General features: G+C 42.9%; 1 protein-coding gene across 6 annotated transcripts in view; it reads right to left on the bottom strand.

The window, feature by feature from the left end:
* LOC102450321 (interleukin-6 receptor subunit beta-like) overlaps window positions 1-16,126 on the bottom strand; it is a 75,196-nt gene that overhangs the window by 24,728 nt on the left and 34,342 nt on the right. For 5 of the 6 annotated variants that reach the window (XR_012904880.1, XM_006119165.3, XM_075932368.1 and 2 more), the window contains 6 exons: window positions 14,541-14,751; window positions 11,092-11,250; window positions 9,898-10,020; window positions 9,145-9,297; window positions 4,281-4,424; window positions 3,281-3,377 (listed from right to left, as the gene is read on the bottom strand). Coding sequence is in view for 5 of the 6 variants with exons in the window: in XM_006119165.3 (XP_006119227.2) it covers window positions 3,281-3,377; window positions 4,281-4,424; window positions 9,145-9,297; window positions 9,898-10,020; window positions 11,092-11,250; window positions 14,541-14,751 (887 nt within the window). In the remaining variant the exon portion in view is untranslated. The remainder of the gene's footprint in view (window positions 1-3,280; window positions 3,378-4,280; window positions 4,425-9,144; window positions 9,298-9,897; window positions 10,021-11,091; window positions 11,251-14,540; window positions 14,752-16,126) is intronic. The other variant, XM_075932371.1, reaches the window with a different exon arrangement.

Here is a 16,126-nt window from a genome sequence, read left to right as displayed (position 1 = left end):
ATTATAGTAGGCTTGCTGTGGGGAGAAAAGATCAGCCTAGCAAGAGTGGATGAGGAGACTCTACTAGGAAGTGCCTAGAAGTGGATGCTCTGTGAAAAGTGAAGAGGAAGATTCCATGGAAGCAGGTCTGTGCACTATAAAAAGTGGGAAGGCAGCTAGCTAGGACTGGATGGATGTGGGAAGGGTCCTGGGAAGAATGCAGGTTAGCCTGGAACAGCCCTGGTGTTCTGGATTCTAAAGGCTGGGCATCCATAGCGGAAGTTTGATCTGGACTCTGCCTATGCTGCCACCCAGTGAGGGGTTACAAAGGCTCCTGCTGTTAAGGGAAAACAGGAGTGACTTTTTTTTGTCAAGTTGCCATGTGATGAGGTGGTGCAGTGAACTCCCTGAAAGAAGGGAGGATGAAAGGACAGACTATAGCCCAGGAAGGCCACAGCTGAGCCCAGACAAAGACTAACACTGAGAGTTTGGTATGCAGGAGAAGATGAACCCTTGAAAGATGGAACATGTGTGTGTTTGGACTTGGCTTATACTCCTGAAGGCGTGGATTTTGACTGGACCAAAAGGCCAAGGCTGAAAGAACCATCTCAAGGCAAGGGGAAACTGAGGCAAGAGACAAGCCCAGAGCCAGATTAGGTAAGTCCCTATTACAACATGTATATAAAAAAAGACATCCCTGAGTGTAATTACCCTTCTAATCCCAACTTTCATATGGGGCATCCTAGACTTGTGGGTACAGTGACCGAGACTACCTCTTGCACAGTTCTAAGCAAGAGGAGGCTCCATCCTGATTAGTTTGCAGTGCCATAATTATAATGGAGTGCCTGGAAATTATTTCCCACTGGAAATAGCAGTAAAATATGGAAACAAGGAATTTTAAACATTGTTAATGTTGACCTAACTCGGTTCCTACTGAAGTCAGTGTAAGTAGCATTAACTTGACCCGGGCACTGTTGAGAATGCCACAGTCTCAGTTCTCTCTGTATATGAAATCAGTAGAATAGCATGCTGTGGTTTCTCTAATGACTCATTTTAATATTATCAGTGCAGTGAAGTCAAGGATTGATTGTAGCACCATTGTCTGACTCTGCTCTCATGAACTTGGGGGCTGAAATCCCTGAATGAATTCAAGTGATCTATCTGCTGTCCATTAGATGCTTTTTTAGGAGATCAGTCTACCTCATGTGACTAAGTTAATTCATTTTCTTAGCCCTCCTTCCTGTGTTTCTCTCTCTCCACCCCCTTCCCACAAAAAAAAAAAAAAAAAAAAAAAATCCTGTCAGATATGTAGGCTTCAGGGCTCTAGAAAATGTTTTATCTTTGCTCATGCAATGGGCAAGGTTGAGCTGCTTTGCACACTATTTCCCAGTGCCCTGACGCTTGCCTACAGGAAGTCAAACTGTCACTTCTCACTACCAAGCAGTTATTCATGACCTTCAAATTCATTCTGAAAGTAGCAGTGAACCATGGAGAGGCCAGAAAAGATGAGGCATTGCTGCAAGGAGGATGGTTGTGGTAGAGCAATAGACCAGAATAAATAGTGCCATGGACCATATTTGACCTCCAGCCATAGTTTTGACATCTTGTCGGCTCTCGTCACTCAGCACCAATCAAGTTAGATCATGGCAAGAGAAGTAGTTAAAGCAGGAAAAACAGAGATGGGGCAGGATACCATTATAGTAATCTATGACAGATTTTGCATTAGTAGATTATTGGTGCATTTTCCGGTGCAAGTCAACAGTTTACTAACATGCAACCTGTCACGGTTTATGGTTATTGAAGTATAGCTTTGTGACGGGGCCAACAGCCCCTGCACTGAAGGGCAGGGAGTAACCCAGACCCAGCTGGCTGAGAAGGTCCCACCCCTCCAGCCCTGCTGGGCATGCTCCCAGCAGAGCCAGGATATAAAAGCAGAGAGAGCCCTGCAGCGAGGGAGGTGGCAGGGGGAAGGAGTAGTCCAGGCCGCGCTGGTGTTTCTGCAGCAGCTGAGACTGGAGTCGCTGCCTGTGCCCAACCCTGAAGCAGAGCCAGCAGCCGCCAACCCCAGGGAGGCAGGAGTGCACCCACAATCCCGACGGCAGCCCTAGCAAGTACTGACTGAGAGGCAAATAGACCACAGGGGAATCAGGGCATGGTAGGAAGCAGCCCAGGGCAAAGGACTAAAAGTGCGGCTCGGTGTGTATCAGCCGGATTCCCCGCCGAGTGGGCAGGAGCCATAGTCCCTACCTAAAGGGCCCTGGGCTGGGACCTGGTGGAGAGGGAGGGCCCAGGTCCCCCTACCACCCATTTTCCCTACCCTGGACAATCAACCCCTGGTCCAGGAGAGGCTTCTCTGGGTGGGGATTAGGCTGCTAGAGCAGTATTTACCCCGGTAGAGGGGCCTTGACTTGGTGGCGCAGCCGAGGGGGGGAAGAGCCCCACGACAAGCTCCTTAAGTTTACATTTTATAAAAATAAAAATGTAAAAAGGCAGTTCTCTGGGGAAACTCTTCCTATTTTAAGAGGAATAAGGGATCTTTCGGAAAAGGCTTTATTTTCCGAAAGATCTGTGTCTAGACTGGCGCTTTTTTCCGGCAAAGCTCTGAGCCGGAAAAAAGCGGCAGCCATTTTTATGCTAATGAAGCAGGGGGGATTTAAATCCCTGCTTCATTTGCAATTGCAATATGTCTAATTTGCATCCCTTTTACGGAAAAGGGATGCAGTCTAGACACAGCCCAGGTGTCTTGTTATCCCTAACTTCTTCCCTTCTCTGTTTCCTTTGCACTCATTTAACATAATAAGCATTGAGAGTACTGTAGTATGAAATCATGTGCACCAATGGGCTAGCTGGGCTTTCTAGATTATATCAATCAGTATGTGGCATTGAACAATTAATCTGTAGTCCAACTGTAATAGGAAAAGGATCACAATAATGAATTGGAAAATTATTCCTTAAGAAGTGTTACCTGTTTTTGGGATAATAGGAAGCATTGCAAACTTATCCCATCAATGGCTGAGATTGTAACTAGACTGGCAGCTGCATCAAAAGACTAAAACTTTTTGGGTTCCTGGCAGACACACATATTCTTGGTTTGTTACTGCTGTTCCAAAACCACAAGGATTGTGCAAATTATCCTTGTAACCTGCTTTTTTGCATCATGTCTCCTAACGAATTTTCATTTCTAATTTCAAATTAGAAAGATGAGTTGTGAAAAAATACGTCAGGACTCAACACTAGAGAATGGAAAGTCAGTAAAGTGTTCTTATGTTGTGCAGCAGCCCAATCGACATTATCCTCTTACCTTCTAATCAACAAAGAACAAATGATGGGTAGAAACAACATGGTAGCTGAAATGCCAAGACAAAGGGCAGCAACAATACCTTCAAATACCCCTTTATCTGATGGGAGATAAATAGAGATAAATATCATTTATGGGACCAGGGTTTGAGAGATTGGAAAGAGATGGAGTTCTGTTTGCAGAAAGCATAAAGCTCACAGTTTTAGCATGGAATCCCTTTGAACTTAACCACAATCAAATCAATATAAAACTAATTTCAAGTTTCACACATGACTGGATGACAAATCTAAAAATCCATCAGTTTTTCCCTGTAACTTTAACCTTGTTTCTGTAATCAGCTGATGGCCTGCTAATTTGACCTGGTTACAATAAAAAGGCATTTTTATTTACAACACAACCATGTAAGTCCTTCCAGACACCTATACCTGACCAGCTAAAGTCCTGTAGCATTAGACTTAGAAACATAAAACACTAACCAAGAGGGAAACTCTTGACCCACTGAGCCTAACTTCTCCACTTCCCCAAGAAATCCAGTCATTAAATCCCACTCAAATCTATCTAGTTCATTCTTAAAATTAGGCTGTTGAGAGGCAGTTCTGGACCATCATTTTTTTTTTGAATGGTTTAGAAGCCTTTGTTTAAGTTCATTCTAAAACATTCATGCCAACAAAACCATTTTGTTTGCAGGGGAATGTTAGTTCCTTTCCCATTTCTAACTAGAATGAAATAAGCAATGAGGGAGGCAGCAGCCTTTCTGCTGAAGAGAGTTCATGTCGGGGGTAGGTGGGAAAGGGAGGAAAGAGTATATCATATCATATTTACCCTTCCTTCAGGTCCAAGGCAAAAAACCAGGATGATATCATCCTTTCCACCTCAGCTTCATAGGTGGTTCTACTCATGGCTAATATTGTTGTGGACTGCAGTGTTGAAATGCAACACTACAGCCCATTTTTATGGTATGGGTCAGTTCAGCACAGCACAGACACAAAAAACTTCACAGTACCATATTTCAGAGTAGTGAAAATCTGTGAATGACTCCGGGCTCCTTCTCCGGCACTGGTCACTCCTGATATCTGCACTCTATAGGCAGTTTTTTCTTTAAGTCCTTTTAAGAGGTAGCTGGTGGTAGAAGAATTGACAGCAACAGCTGCAACACAAGAGGGTGAGGGGATAGCAAAAGTACAACAGTAGAGCCAAATTCAAGCTGTACCATAGGAGTAGATGCCCACCTTTTCCAAGCCCTCAACCCAAACCAGCAGGAAACCATACTCCGCAGATGTTCTATTGGTGCCAAAGGAGAAAGTGTTTTATGGTGAGTGCTGGGATTGGGGCCAACTCACTATGCATCCTCTCTTCTTGAAATTAGTCAGGGTCCTGGAACAAGGGATCTCAGTGTTTAGCCATTTGAGGGTGGTGTGCCATAAACTTCCTTTATTGGTAATTGCCTGGGTATTTAACTCAAAACCTCCATAGCTAAAGGCATGCGCCTCTACCACTTGAGCAATCCTTGGAGGACAGTTTTAGCAGCCCTGTATACTCTCTAACATAGGAGGGAGTGTGAAACACATTGAAAGTGAACAACAGTACTCTTGTGTTGTAGAATGCTGCCAAGCATCCAGACATGCTTGATATGGAAGTTTTAATGTTGAAGAAGTAGCCAATTTTATGAAAGCGAAAGAAACTACCATATTGCAGAGTGAGGCAAAAAGTATGAGAAATTAAGCTTATCATCCTTCCTTTTGGAAAACTCAGTATCCATCTGTCAGGCTAACTTGAATTGCAGCAACTTCAGTGGTCACTACACTTCAGTAGTTTTTCCAACTCTTTCTGCATGCAAAGGTCAAGCAACTCTGGGATTTTTTTTTTCTTCGAATCTTGGAAATGAATTGCTCTTTTTGCTCTTTTTCAGAAAATTTGTCTTCTTTCAATACACAGACTGCACTAGCTATGAAAGTTAAAGATCTAAACCTCAACATGTTGTAACTTGCAGCATGGAATCTTTCCTTCTCAAGCCAAGAGCAAGATATATATCATTAGAGAATCTGTTGTAAATTTTCTGATATGAGCTCATGTAATATGAAATCAGCCCATCGTTCATTAGCTTCTAGCAATTCAATTAATCTTTCTTTGTAATTAATATAGTGACTTTAGGAACCAACTTACAACTTTATTCTTTTGGAGTGGAAAATAACAGTTCACTTATCTAATCTTTCAATACGAGCAGGAAATCATTGATATTATATTTCATGGTAATATAGGTAATAAAGTGATAAGGAATAGCCAGCATGGGTTTGTGAAGAACAAGTCATGCCAAACTAATCTGATAGCTTTCTTTGATAGGATAACGAGCCTTGTGGATAAGGGAGAAGCGGTGGATGTCATATACCTAGACTTTAATAAGGCATTTGATACGGTCTCGCATGATATTCTTATTGATAAACTAGGCAAATATAACTTAAATAGGGCCACGATAAGGTGGGTGCATAATTGGCTGGATAACCGTAGTCAGAGAGTTGTTGTTAACGGTGCTAAATCCTGCTGGAAAGGGATAACAAGTGGAGTTCCGCAAGGGTCTGTTTTGGGACCCGTACTGTTCAATATCTTCATTAATGATGTAGATATTGGGATAGAGAGTACGCTTATTAAGTTTGCAGATGATACCAAACTGGGTGGGGCTGCAACTTCTTTGGAGGATACGGACATAATTCAAAATGACCTTAGCAAGTTAGAGAAATGGTCAGAGGTAAACAGGATGAGGTTTAATAAAGAGAAATGCAAAGTGCTCCACTTAGGAAGGAACAATCAGTTCCGTACATACAAGATGGGAAGCGACTGTCTAGGAAGGAGCATGGCGGAAAGGGATCTAGGGGTCATAGTGGACCACAAGTTGAATATGAGTCAACAGTGTGATGCTGTTGCAAAAAAAGCAAATATGATTCTAGGTTGTATCAACAGGTGTGTTGTAAGCAAAACTCGTGAAGTCATTCTGCCGCTCTACTCTGCACTAGTTAGGCCTCAGCTGGAGTACTGTGTCCAGTTCTGGGCGCCACATTTCAAGAAAGATGTGGAGAAATTGGAAAGGGTACAGAGAAGAGCGACAAGAATGATTAAAGGTTTAGAGAACCTGACCTATGAAGCCAGGCTTCATGAACTGGGCTTGTTTAGTTTGGAAAAAAGAAGATTAAGGGGGGACATGATAGCGGTTTTCAAATATCTAAAAGAGTGTCACAAGGAGGAAGGAGAAAATTTGTTCCTCTTGGTTTCTGAGGACAGGACAAGGAGTAATGGACTTAAAGTGCAGCAGGGGAGGTTTAGATTGGACATTAGGAAAAAATTCCTAACTGTCAGGGTGGTCAAATATTGGAATAAATTGCCAAGGGAGGTGGTGGAATCTCCCTCTCTGGAGATATTTAAGAACAGGTTAGATTAGACATCTGTCAGGGATGATGTAGACGGAGCTTGGTCCTGCCTTGAGGGCGGGGGGCTGGACTCGATGACCTCTTGAGGTCCCTTCCAGTCCTATTATTCTATGATTCTATGATTTTTAATCTAATAAGAATCAAGTGTTATTTTTGACCTCACAGCAGAGATGTTCAGAAACAAGCTTGGCTGAGTCATAATGCAACACAGAAATAGTGTGAATTGTCACAATACCTTAACCTGAGCCTATGTCTACGCTATGGCTTTTACTGGAAGAGGCAATGCAAATGAAGCGCTGAATAGCATTTTGTCATGCTTCTTTTGCATAATCTATTTGAGCTGTGTTTGCACAAGGAGTTTTTGCACACAAAGGAAACATCCACACTGTTTGTTTTTGCGCAAAAACTCCTAGAGAAAAAATGCATTGGCAGAAAATAAGCAAATGAGATCATGACTTATGCTAATGACTCTGCAACAAACTTGTAGTGTAGACATAGCCTTAGTGTTGAACATGCTGATAGCATATCTTTCAGTGTTTAATAGAAATTGCTACTATATTTATAGCAGCTGGAGTCTTAGGCAACTTTGAAGATTTTATTAAGCTGAAAGATGGGGGAAAGGTTAGTGTTATGCAAGTGACTGAAACTTCAACAGAAATGTGGTCACTTGTAAAATTAAATTGTATTTAATTGAGGGTAATTCTGTGTACTTTCTTGAATGCTTTTCTCAGTTGAAGACTTGTTGAGTATTTCTTTCATGGCCAAAATCTATCTGAATTTTGGCCTCCTGTGGCGATGCTGACGCTTGATCTTAAAAGATGATTCCATAATAAACTGAGAGCTTACCCTGTAATCAGTTGAATTCTCTGGATAGCCTAAGCCAGCAAGAACATTAAAATAGTAGCCAATTAGCCCATCATAAGACAGGATTTTCAGATCTCTCTTCCACATCAGTCTTCTCTCCTGAGCCTCCGGTCTCTCTCTCTCTCTCTCTCTCTCTCTCTCTCTCTCCTCCTCCTCCTCCTACGTCCTCCCCTTCTCTCTCTAAGCTCTCCTCTGCCTTCTGCCTCTTTCTCCATCTCTCTTTCTCTTCTCCCCCTCCACTGTCTCTGCGCTCTGTCTCCCCCTCCTGCCTCTCACTCTTTCTGCTCTCCTCTGTCTCCGTCAGGGATGCACGCTCGTCCAGGCCCCGCCCCCTGGGCATGTATGTCACCACCCCGCTCTCCTTTGCCTTCCACGGTGGCGCTCGGCTGACTTCTGTGGGAGCCATGTGGGAGCAAGCGGCGCAAATGGCCTCTCTCTCTTCTCCTCCTATTGCCTTGCCCTCTCTCTCTCAGCTCTTGTCCGCCTCCTGCCTCTCTTTCCTTTTCTCTCTTTCTCGTCTCCCCCTCCCGCCTCTCACTCTGTGTTTCTCTTCTCCTTCTCCTGCTGTCTCTCTCACTGTCCTCTGCCTCCTCCATTCTCCTCTCTGTCTCCTCCGTGTCTTCTGTGTCTGCTCTGCTTTCCTCCTTTTGTATCCAGCACCCTTTCCTGATGTCAGAGATGCATGCTTGTCCAGGCTCCACCCCATGGCTGTTACCTCTGGGCAGCATTGTTGTCTCCCGTCGTGGCGCTCGGCTGACTTCTGTGCTGCTCAGCTGGGCCACTGCGCAGGAGTAAGTGGCTGCTTGGGGTCTATGCTCCCCATGCAGCACAGGGGTGCTGCATGTGGCCCAAATGGCTGCTTGTGCTGCTTGCTCCCATGCTGCGGCCTGGCTGAGTGGTGCAGAAGTCGGCTATGGCGCCCACGGGGGCATTTGTGTGCACCCGCCAAGTGCTCAGGGCTGGCCTGGCCCCGGGCATGTGGCGCATGCATGGTGCCGGAGCCGGCCCCAGGTGCATGGTGCACGGTGAGCGCTGGCCCCGGGAGCACCACGAATTGGCCGCCTGCACTCTGGGTGCGTGGCGCGTGGGGGTGGGGTGCTGGCTCTGGGCATGCGGCGCTTTGGGGGGGGTGCTGGCCCCGTGCGTGTGGCGCTTGGGGGGGCGCCGGCCCCAGGAGCGCTGTGAAATGGCTGCTCGCACTGTCGGCGCGCGGCGCATGGGGGGAGCGCCGGCCCCGGGCGCATGGCGCTTGGAGGGGCACCAGCCCCAGGTGTGTGGCACTTGGGGGGGCCCCTGCGGCTATGGGGGGGCCCGCCCCCGGGCGCGCAAGTGTCCCCGCCCTCTGGCACCCAGCAGGCGAATGGCCACGCCCCCTCAAATGGTTGGGGACCACTGATATATATGATTCTCTAGCAATTGATCTTCAGACAGACTCAATTCCCACTGAAATCAATGTCTTTAATCCTTACATATAATGTTAGCCACCTTTAAGTGGCTCAATATTTGTAATTTGTCCACAGTGATTTTCCACACAGAACCGTAGCAACGTTGCTTTTGTCTTATGGTAATGTGACAGTGACCTACCCAGAGAGTGATTCTTCATTATGTCTATGTAGCTGATTCTGTATTCCTGGAGGAAACCCAAATGGTCGCGTTGAGGTATATGAGTCCATTTCACAATAGCGGAATGCTTCATGACATTTGAAATTGTCACAGTAGCTGGACCTGTCCTAGGAACTTAAGCATCAGGTCATTTAAAAATAAGTAAATCCATATAGATAACTGTTTCCTGTAATGCAAGGTGTAGCATGCTAATCCTTACATAGAAATTGATCAACTTGCAGACTGGCGCGCGCGCGCGCACACACACGCACACACACACACACACACACAGACTGCTATATCAAAGAAGGTAGAGACATAACATCCTACCTGCTACTGATACAATTTCTAAGGATACCCTTACTCACTCTATAGTCACATTGGCATGAAAGGTTACTTAGCTAGGAAAATGCTAGTTAGCATGAGGAAGAGTATCAGAATCTGGCCACAAACCACACATGCTGCAATAAAGAACAAAATCCCTGCTCAATTGTCCTCACATCTATGTCATGTCTGTAGACCTGTCATTAGCAAGCAACATCCTGTTCACACTGTGTCAGCTAGCACATCACAGCTTGGACTAGAGGCATGACTGCGTGGATATTAGTGTTTTGATATATCCCAGTACGGATGTTTATGATGGGCTCCCTTACTACTGATTTTGGAGAAATAGGAGAAGAAGTGGAAGGGAATAAATGAGGTGAGACGTGGAATGAAGATTTTTGTAGGAAATACCTCCTTGAACTGAGTAGAAGTGGGTCACTCCAAACGTCCTCTCATGTTCCACGAAACTTTCACATTCACATATGTTAGACGTATGCACCATTATTCTGTACAATTTATATGGTTGTAAATGGTCTGGAAAACAATCAAGTTGGAATCAGTGTTTGCTGCCTGGCTGCAAGTAGAAGGGGTGGTGGAGGAACGTTCTGATTTTTCTGTATAATCCCACTCCCAAGTGTACTCTAACAAATTCCAAGCCTTTGTGTACATTTGGACTCTTAACATGTTCTCCAGTTGGCTTCCCTCATACAATCTGTATATTAATTTTTTTCATAATTAAAATAACGAATATTGTGATACCACTTTGTTTGTAAAAGTATGCCAAACTGGCTTCCAGTCTACCTTTGATACACAGATGGAGCTATGGTGTGGAAAGCAGGAATGTAAAATAGCTTGAGGCCTCTTGGCTGAAGCATGAACTCACCCTCTCCTCCTCTATTCTCCCCTTCTCCCCCCGCCCCCCTTTCTTCTTCCAGGAACTTAAACTAGATGCAACAAATGAAGCACATGTCATTAGAGGATCCACTAAAATAGGGGATGAATTACTGATAACATTTCAATTGTGACCCTTGGATCAAATGTCCTCCAGTGTACAATGAGGCTAAACCTGAGTGATCTCTTCTAGAGTCACTTGCATGCTGCATATTGATTAAGATAATTGAAGTCATATAAAATGCTCCTGAATAGAAGCCCTTTGCACATAACTGAGATATTTTGTGCAAAAGCTTTGGTTTGTTATTGGGTCTTTACAAATTGAGGGGAAAGGGGTGAACAGTCAAAGGCTTCCTAGCAGCTGATATAGCAGTCTGTCATGTAAGTGAAGTTTACCTAAGGGTGACATTTCACCCTCTTATCTTTCTGTTAGCCTGCAGCCTGTAAGCTGCTATCCTGATTTGGTATAGCTGCATTTCTTCACTGAGAGTGACCAGAGGGTTTCCCAGGGACGGGAGGACTGAAATTCCTGTGTACTTCAATTGGGATTTTGAATGCTTAACATGTTCCCCCATCCTATTTACACAGAACAAAGAAGAGTAGAGGTGTGAGGAAGGATATTTGGCTGTGTCATGGTTTTTAAAACTGTAAGTGAAAGAGGAATGTTTCCCATAAAATAATTGAACTATCAATGGAAAAAGTTGATTTTGTTACCTAATGTGAAATTTCTGATGGGCTTAGTTATTATTTTCATGTGCATATCTTCTTTGCCAGTGCCCCAGTCCACCACAAAACACTTTGGATTATATTCTGGAGTCCAAGTGACAACACTTCTGTTTCCCTGTGATATGACTCTGACTTGTCCAGGCAAAACTGGAAAAACAAAATATTATGTCTTATTAATATTTCTGAAAGTTTTTGTCCAGAAAGATATCTGAAACGGTAAGAGCTAGAAACACCAAATTTTGCATGGACACTATTGATTTCCTAACTTAAATCACCTCAATTGGGCCCACTGATAATTAACTTTTAGTAGTGCCTGATCATAGGCATTTCCTGGACTCTTCTGTTAAGCGTGTCACAAACTGCAACTATGAGATCCTAGAGGATAAAGCATGTGGGAACCTGCAGCACCATCAAGGGAAAGCTCATGGGGGAGAGGCTGCAGTGGGGCAGAGAATCAGCAGCCTCCCCTATACTAGGGCACCAGCAGGTCTCCGGGACAGACCCAAATGTGACTCATGCTGGCTAGGGTCTAGCCTTGCTAATTGTGGCTGGGAAAAGCCTCCAGCTATCACAGCTTCTCAACATCTTCACACAGCCAGGCTCCAGCTGAACCCTTTCTTGAAATTACAGTTGCTTTCCTCCCCCTACACCCAAATGAGCCATCCCATCACTTGCCCTTCTTTGGGCTGTGTGCGTTCTCCTGGCAGAGAGGTGTGCATTATCAGCAAGTGCCACGGGCATTATGCACTTTGCAGGATTCAGCTCACAGTACAATGAGGAGGTGGGTAAGAGGACAAGGTTTTGAGCACCGTGGAGCCTAAGGAGGACATGGTACACTCGGAACAGCCTAGTCTCATTAGAACAGGTACGTTCAGGTGCTGCATGTGCTGATCATCTAGCTATCATTCATTGCACCTGGTCTGAACATCTTTCGTTTTGTCTGATCAATGCAATCGGTCCAGCTGCCGCTAGGAAGTCCATTCATGTTGCCCCATGGAGCATGCGCTGAAGGCACTCGGGGAGCGGCTACTTGGGAAGCAGTGATTTGCTGCTGCAGCAGAGCCCAGGAGGCATCCCCTCCATTTCTCAGGGCTTCTGGCCAGGAGGCTGCAGGCATTGGTTTGCATAAGTCTTTAAGGGAAGATAGTCCTTCCTGATTTGTGGGGATTGAGAAAAGAAACCCTATGGGATTTGTCGTTTTGTAAGCACATCGCTAGCTATGTTAATTTCTTAAAGTAATATATCAGAGAAGTATTTCCAATAAAATACAGACCGTGATCTGCCTGGACAATGAGACAGGATGTTATGGTCAGTACCTGGACAGGAAGAGACTCTTCAATGGATTGGACAATTTCAATATGGGTGCCAAGAGGCCAGATTGAAAGAGTTCACAATCATCATGATACGAGATAGTATATAATTTATAAAGCACTTTAGAAACACTTATCTTTACAATACCCTTGTGATATAGAAGCTGATTCATGGGGGGAAACAATTATTTTAATTATGAATGGAGATATACAAGCAGATGTCTAGCAAAGCGTGAAAACTGTACAATGGCAGTTGTATTACCTGGATTTCTTAGACGGTTTCTAAATTTTGGAAGCCCCCCCCCCAATACTCTTACTTTTGTTCTTATCATCCTATTAGTCTCATGTTGGAAATTACGCCCACATGCAACTTGCCAGAAAAAGACATAAGATAGAATTCATGGAGTAGCAGTAGAGCATGATGACCTTTAATCTACTATATATTTTAGAACTTTTGTCTGTCTGATTATGAACTCTTCAATGTTAAGAGCTGGGACCACCAAATTTGGTACACAGTTTCCTCTAATCATAACCTAAGCAGGGTTTCCCAACCTATGGGTCAAGACCCAAATATGGGTTGCCATTACATTTCAAAAGGAGTGTCTCCCCAGGTGGCTCTGCCTCCCCTCTTCTCTCCCATTTTTGAATTGCCTTGGATCACGCAGTCTTCCTGAATTGTCAAAATGGGTCCTCATCTGCAAAAGGTTGGAAACCGCTGACTTAAAGCAATAGAAGTGTTTGGTTGTGACAGGAAAACAGGATGTGCCTGGAATGGGATTATTTCTCATAAAACCAAACTGGAGAGACAATCACCAAAGCAAGTACAGTCCTCATAAGTTGAGCAAAAGTTAAAAGAGAATGAATCAGATAAGCCAGAAAAATAGGATGAACATGGAATAGGATTGCTTCTTAATAAACCTTAAAAGAGAGATAAAATGGAGAAAATTTGGAATAGTGCTCTGGTACACTAAATCAATGCTTATGGCTTGAAAACTAGAAGAAAATGCTATTGGAAACCAAATTTACTATAGCCCTTCTGTTAAAACATAGCAAATGATAAGCATTTATATGCATGAAAGAAAAAAATACACTTGATAGAATTCCCATTTTTAAAAAAGTACTAACAAGTTAATGGAAATAATCCTTTTTTAAAAAAGAAATCCAAAATAAACTTAAAAATAACACTGTATTTTTGAAAAAAAAGTAATTTAAATAAAGCATGTACATTTTCCTTTAAAGAAACTTGAAAGTTACATACTTGAGCAACACTGAGTAAATCTGCTAGTTGTAAATATGTATCAAGCATGTCACTACAGCTCTAATCACCTCATTCTACAACAAATGTTTGTAATGACAATAAAATTAGTCTGTACTAGTTAGTTAACCCAATGTAGCTATTCTCTCAGGTTTCCAGGTTATTTTCACATTTCTTGATTTGGATCAGCTCATACAGAATTCAGTCTGAAAACCTTGTACAAGCCACTAATTTAATATGAATAACTTTACAGACTCGTGTTTCAGAACTCGCATCACATGGTACTATGTATCAGTGTTGTCTTCAAGTCGTCATTGTCAGGTCCAAGTTGAGTCTCAAGTCACTACAGTTCAAGTCTCAAGTCCCTAAAGTCACTTCTGAGTCAAGTCCCAAGTCGAGACTCAAGTCTTAAGTTAAAAAAATGTCAAGTCACTTTTGTACAAGCCATCAATATTGGCATTTTTGGACAATTTTTTCACCAAGTCGATTTAATAAAATTAGCAAGTCTCAAGTCACAAACAATGAACCCGAATCGAGTCTAAGTTGAGTCACCTAGGCGACTTAAGTTGGACTCAAGTTCAAGTCGTGGGACTCGAGTCAACAACTTGAGTTCCACCCTCTCTGGGGCACCTGGTGCTGGCCACTGTTGGCAGACAGGATACGGGGCTAGATGGACCTTTGGTCTGACCCAGTACGGCTGTTCTTATGTTCTGCTATGTATTGTACTAGATTAATCTGCACAGGTTTAGCGAAAACGATAAAGAGGAACAATAAAATCCTTTTGATCCCTAAACTGATGCTATTACAAGGAAACACTGCCCGCAGAAGAGAAAAGGTGCAGAAACTTCATACTTTTGGAATAAATAATGTACCTTTTGCAGTGAAATCTGGAACAACATAAGTGATCTGTGGAGATTCTCCTGCTTCATTATAGGCAGAAATATTCAACATATAATAAGCCATAGAGAGGTTCAGGTGCACTTTTCTCTCAGTTACGTTGATGCGTTTTAGTCGAGCATAGCAACTGTTGGGTATTCTTTCAATATTAACATAGTATCCGATGATATTCCTGCTTTGATTTATCTAATAAAAAAAGATGATCAGTGAACAATCAGTTATCAATCCCTTTAATAAAATTAGCATGTTCACAAAACATGGGGGAGGGATAGCTCAGTGGTTTGAGCATTGGCCTGCTAAACCCATGGTTGTGAGTTCAATCCTTGCAGAGGCCATTTAGGGATTTGGGGCACAAATTTGTCAGGGATAGTACTTGGTCCTGCTGTGAAGGCAGGGGACTGGACTTGATGACCTTTCAAGGTCCTTTCCAGTTCTAGGAGATAGCCAATCTCCATTAATTTTTTTTTTAAATTGCAAGCCACTAAACACATGCAATTATGTATAAACAAATCTTGCGTGTCTTGGCACAATGACTGTCAAAAGGAGATACATTTAGTGCTTTTATACGGGTGGGATTTAGGAAATAATTCAACAAAGCTCTTAAGCCTTTGCTTTAAAATTATATAGCCTCTAATCATGTGGTTAAATGCTTTCCTTAATTTGGGTCTTACCTGTGCAAATCCAGTGAACACTAATGAGGATAAAGCAGCTAAAATACTGCACTCAGAATGTGCCTCTAATTATTAGAAGCCTGAGAGCCCATTAGAGTTAGGCTTAATGCCTCTGAAAATCTTAATCTCCTAGATTTTATAGGGCATGTACTGCTACAGCAGAAAGGTGTCATTACCTACTGATATGAAGTTTGTCTAGTATGGTAATACTAAGCAGAGTAATCCACAGACAAACAAGGTAAGAACTGACCAAAGCAAATACATCTTGCGTATCTTAATAGCAGTACTTGACACTATAGTCTCGTGTCACAAATGGGGCTCTGCTGTAAATTGCTGTGACAGGAGAATCTACCTTTTTTTAAAAAAAATTTAAAGAAGTTTTTTCAATACACTTAGCATTTCATGATTATAAGACTCAGAAGTGCATTCCACTCGTACCCTCTTGTGTATATTTAAAGTTATTAGACTCCAAGTCAGAAAAGCAGTTAAGTGCATGCTTAAATGCATCCCTATAAATTTGAATGGTACTAAAATACATAAAAGGCCTTCACTTTTTATAGAAGATGGAGTTAGATGAAGCAATAACATAACAACCTCTCAGTCTAAACATGATTTCTTCCTTCAGTTTGATATGGGAATTGGTATGTACAATTTACATAAAATGTTATGGTTATTTCTAATTTAGATTCATTACCTGTTGGTAAGAGGGATAAACATTCTTAGGCAGTTAAGTAGATTATTTCAAAAAATGTCTCCCCCTGATAAATTACTGCATATACAGATTTGTTGACTTTTAGTTGAACTCTTAGTTTCCCTTGTGACAATCCCCTTCTGAAACACTGGGGAAAAAATTCAGGGGGTGAGGGGGAAGGGGGAAGAGGGGAAGAGAC

Source organism: Pelodiscus sinensis, chromosome 6, assembly GCF_049634645.1.
Source record: "Pelodiscus sinensis isolate JC-2024 chromosome 6, ASM4963464v1, whole genome shotgun sequence".
In the NCBI taxonomy this organism is placed as follows: Eukaryota; Metazoa; Chordata; order Testudines; family Trionychidae; genus Pelodiscus; species Pelodiscus sinensis.
This window is presented reverse-complemented; position numbering and strand designations above follow the sequence as displayed.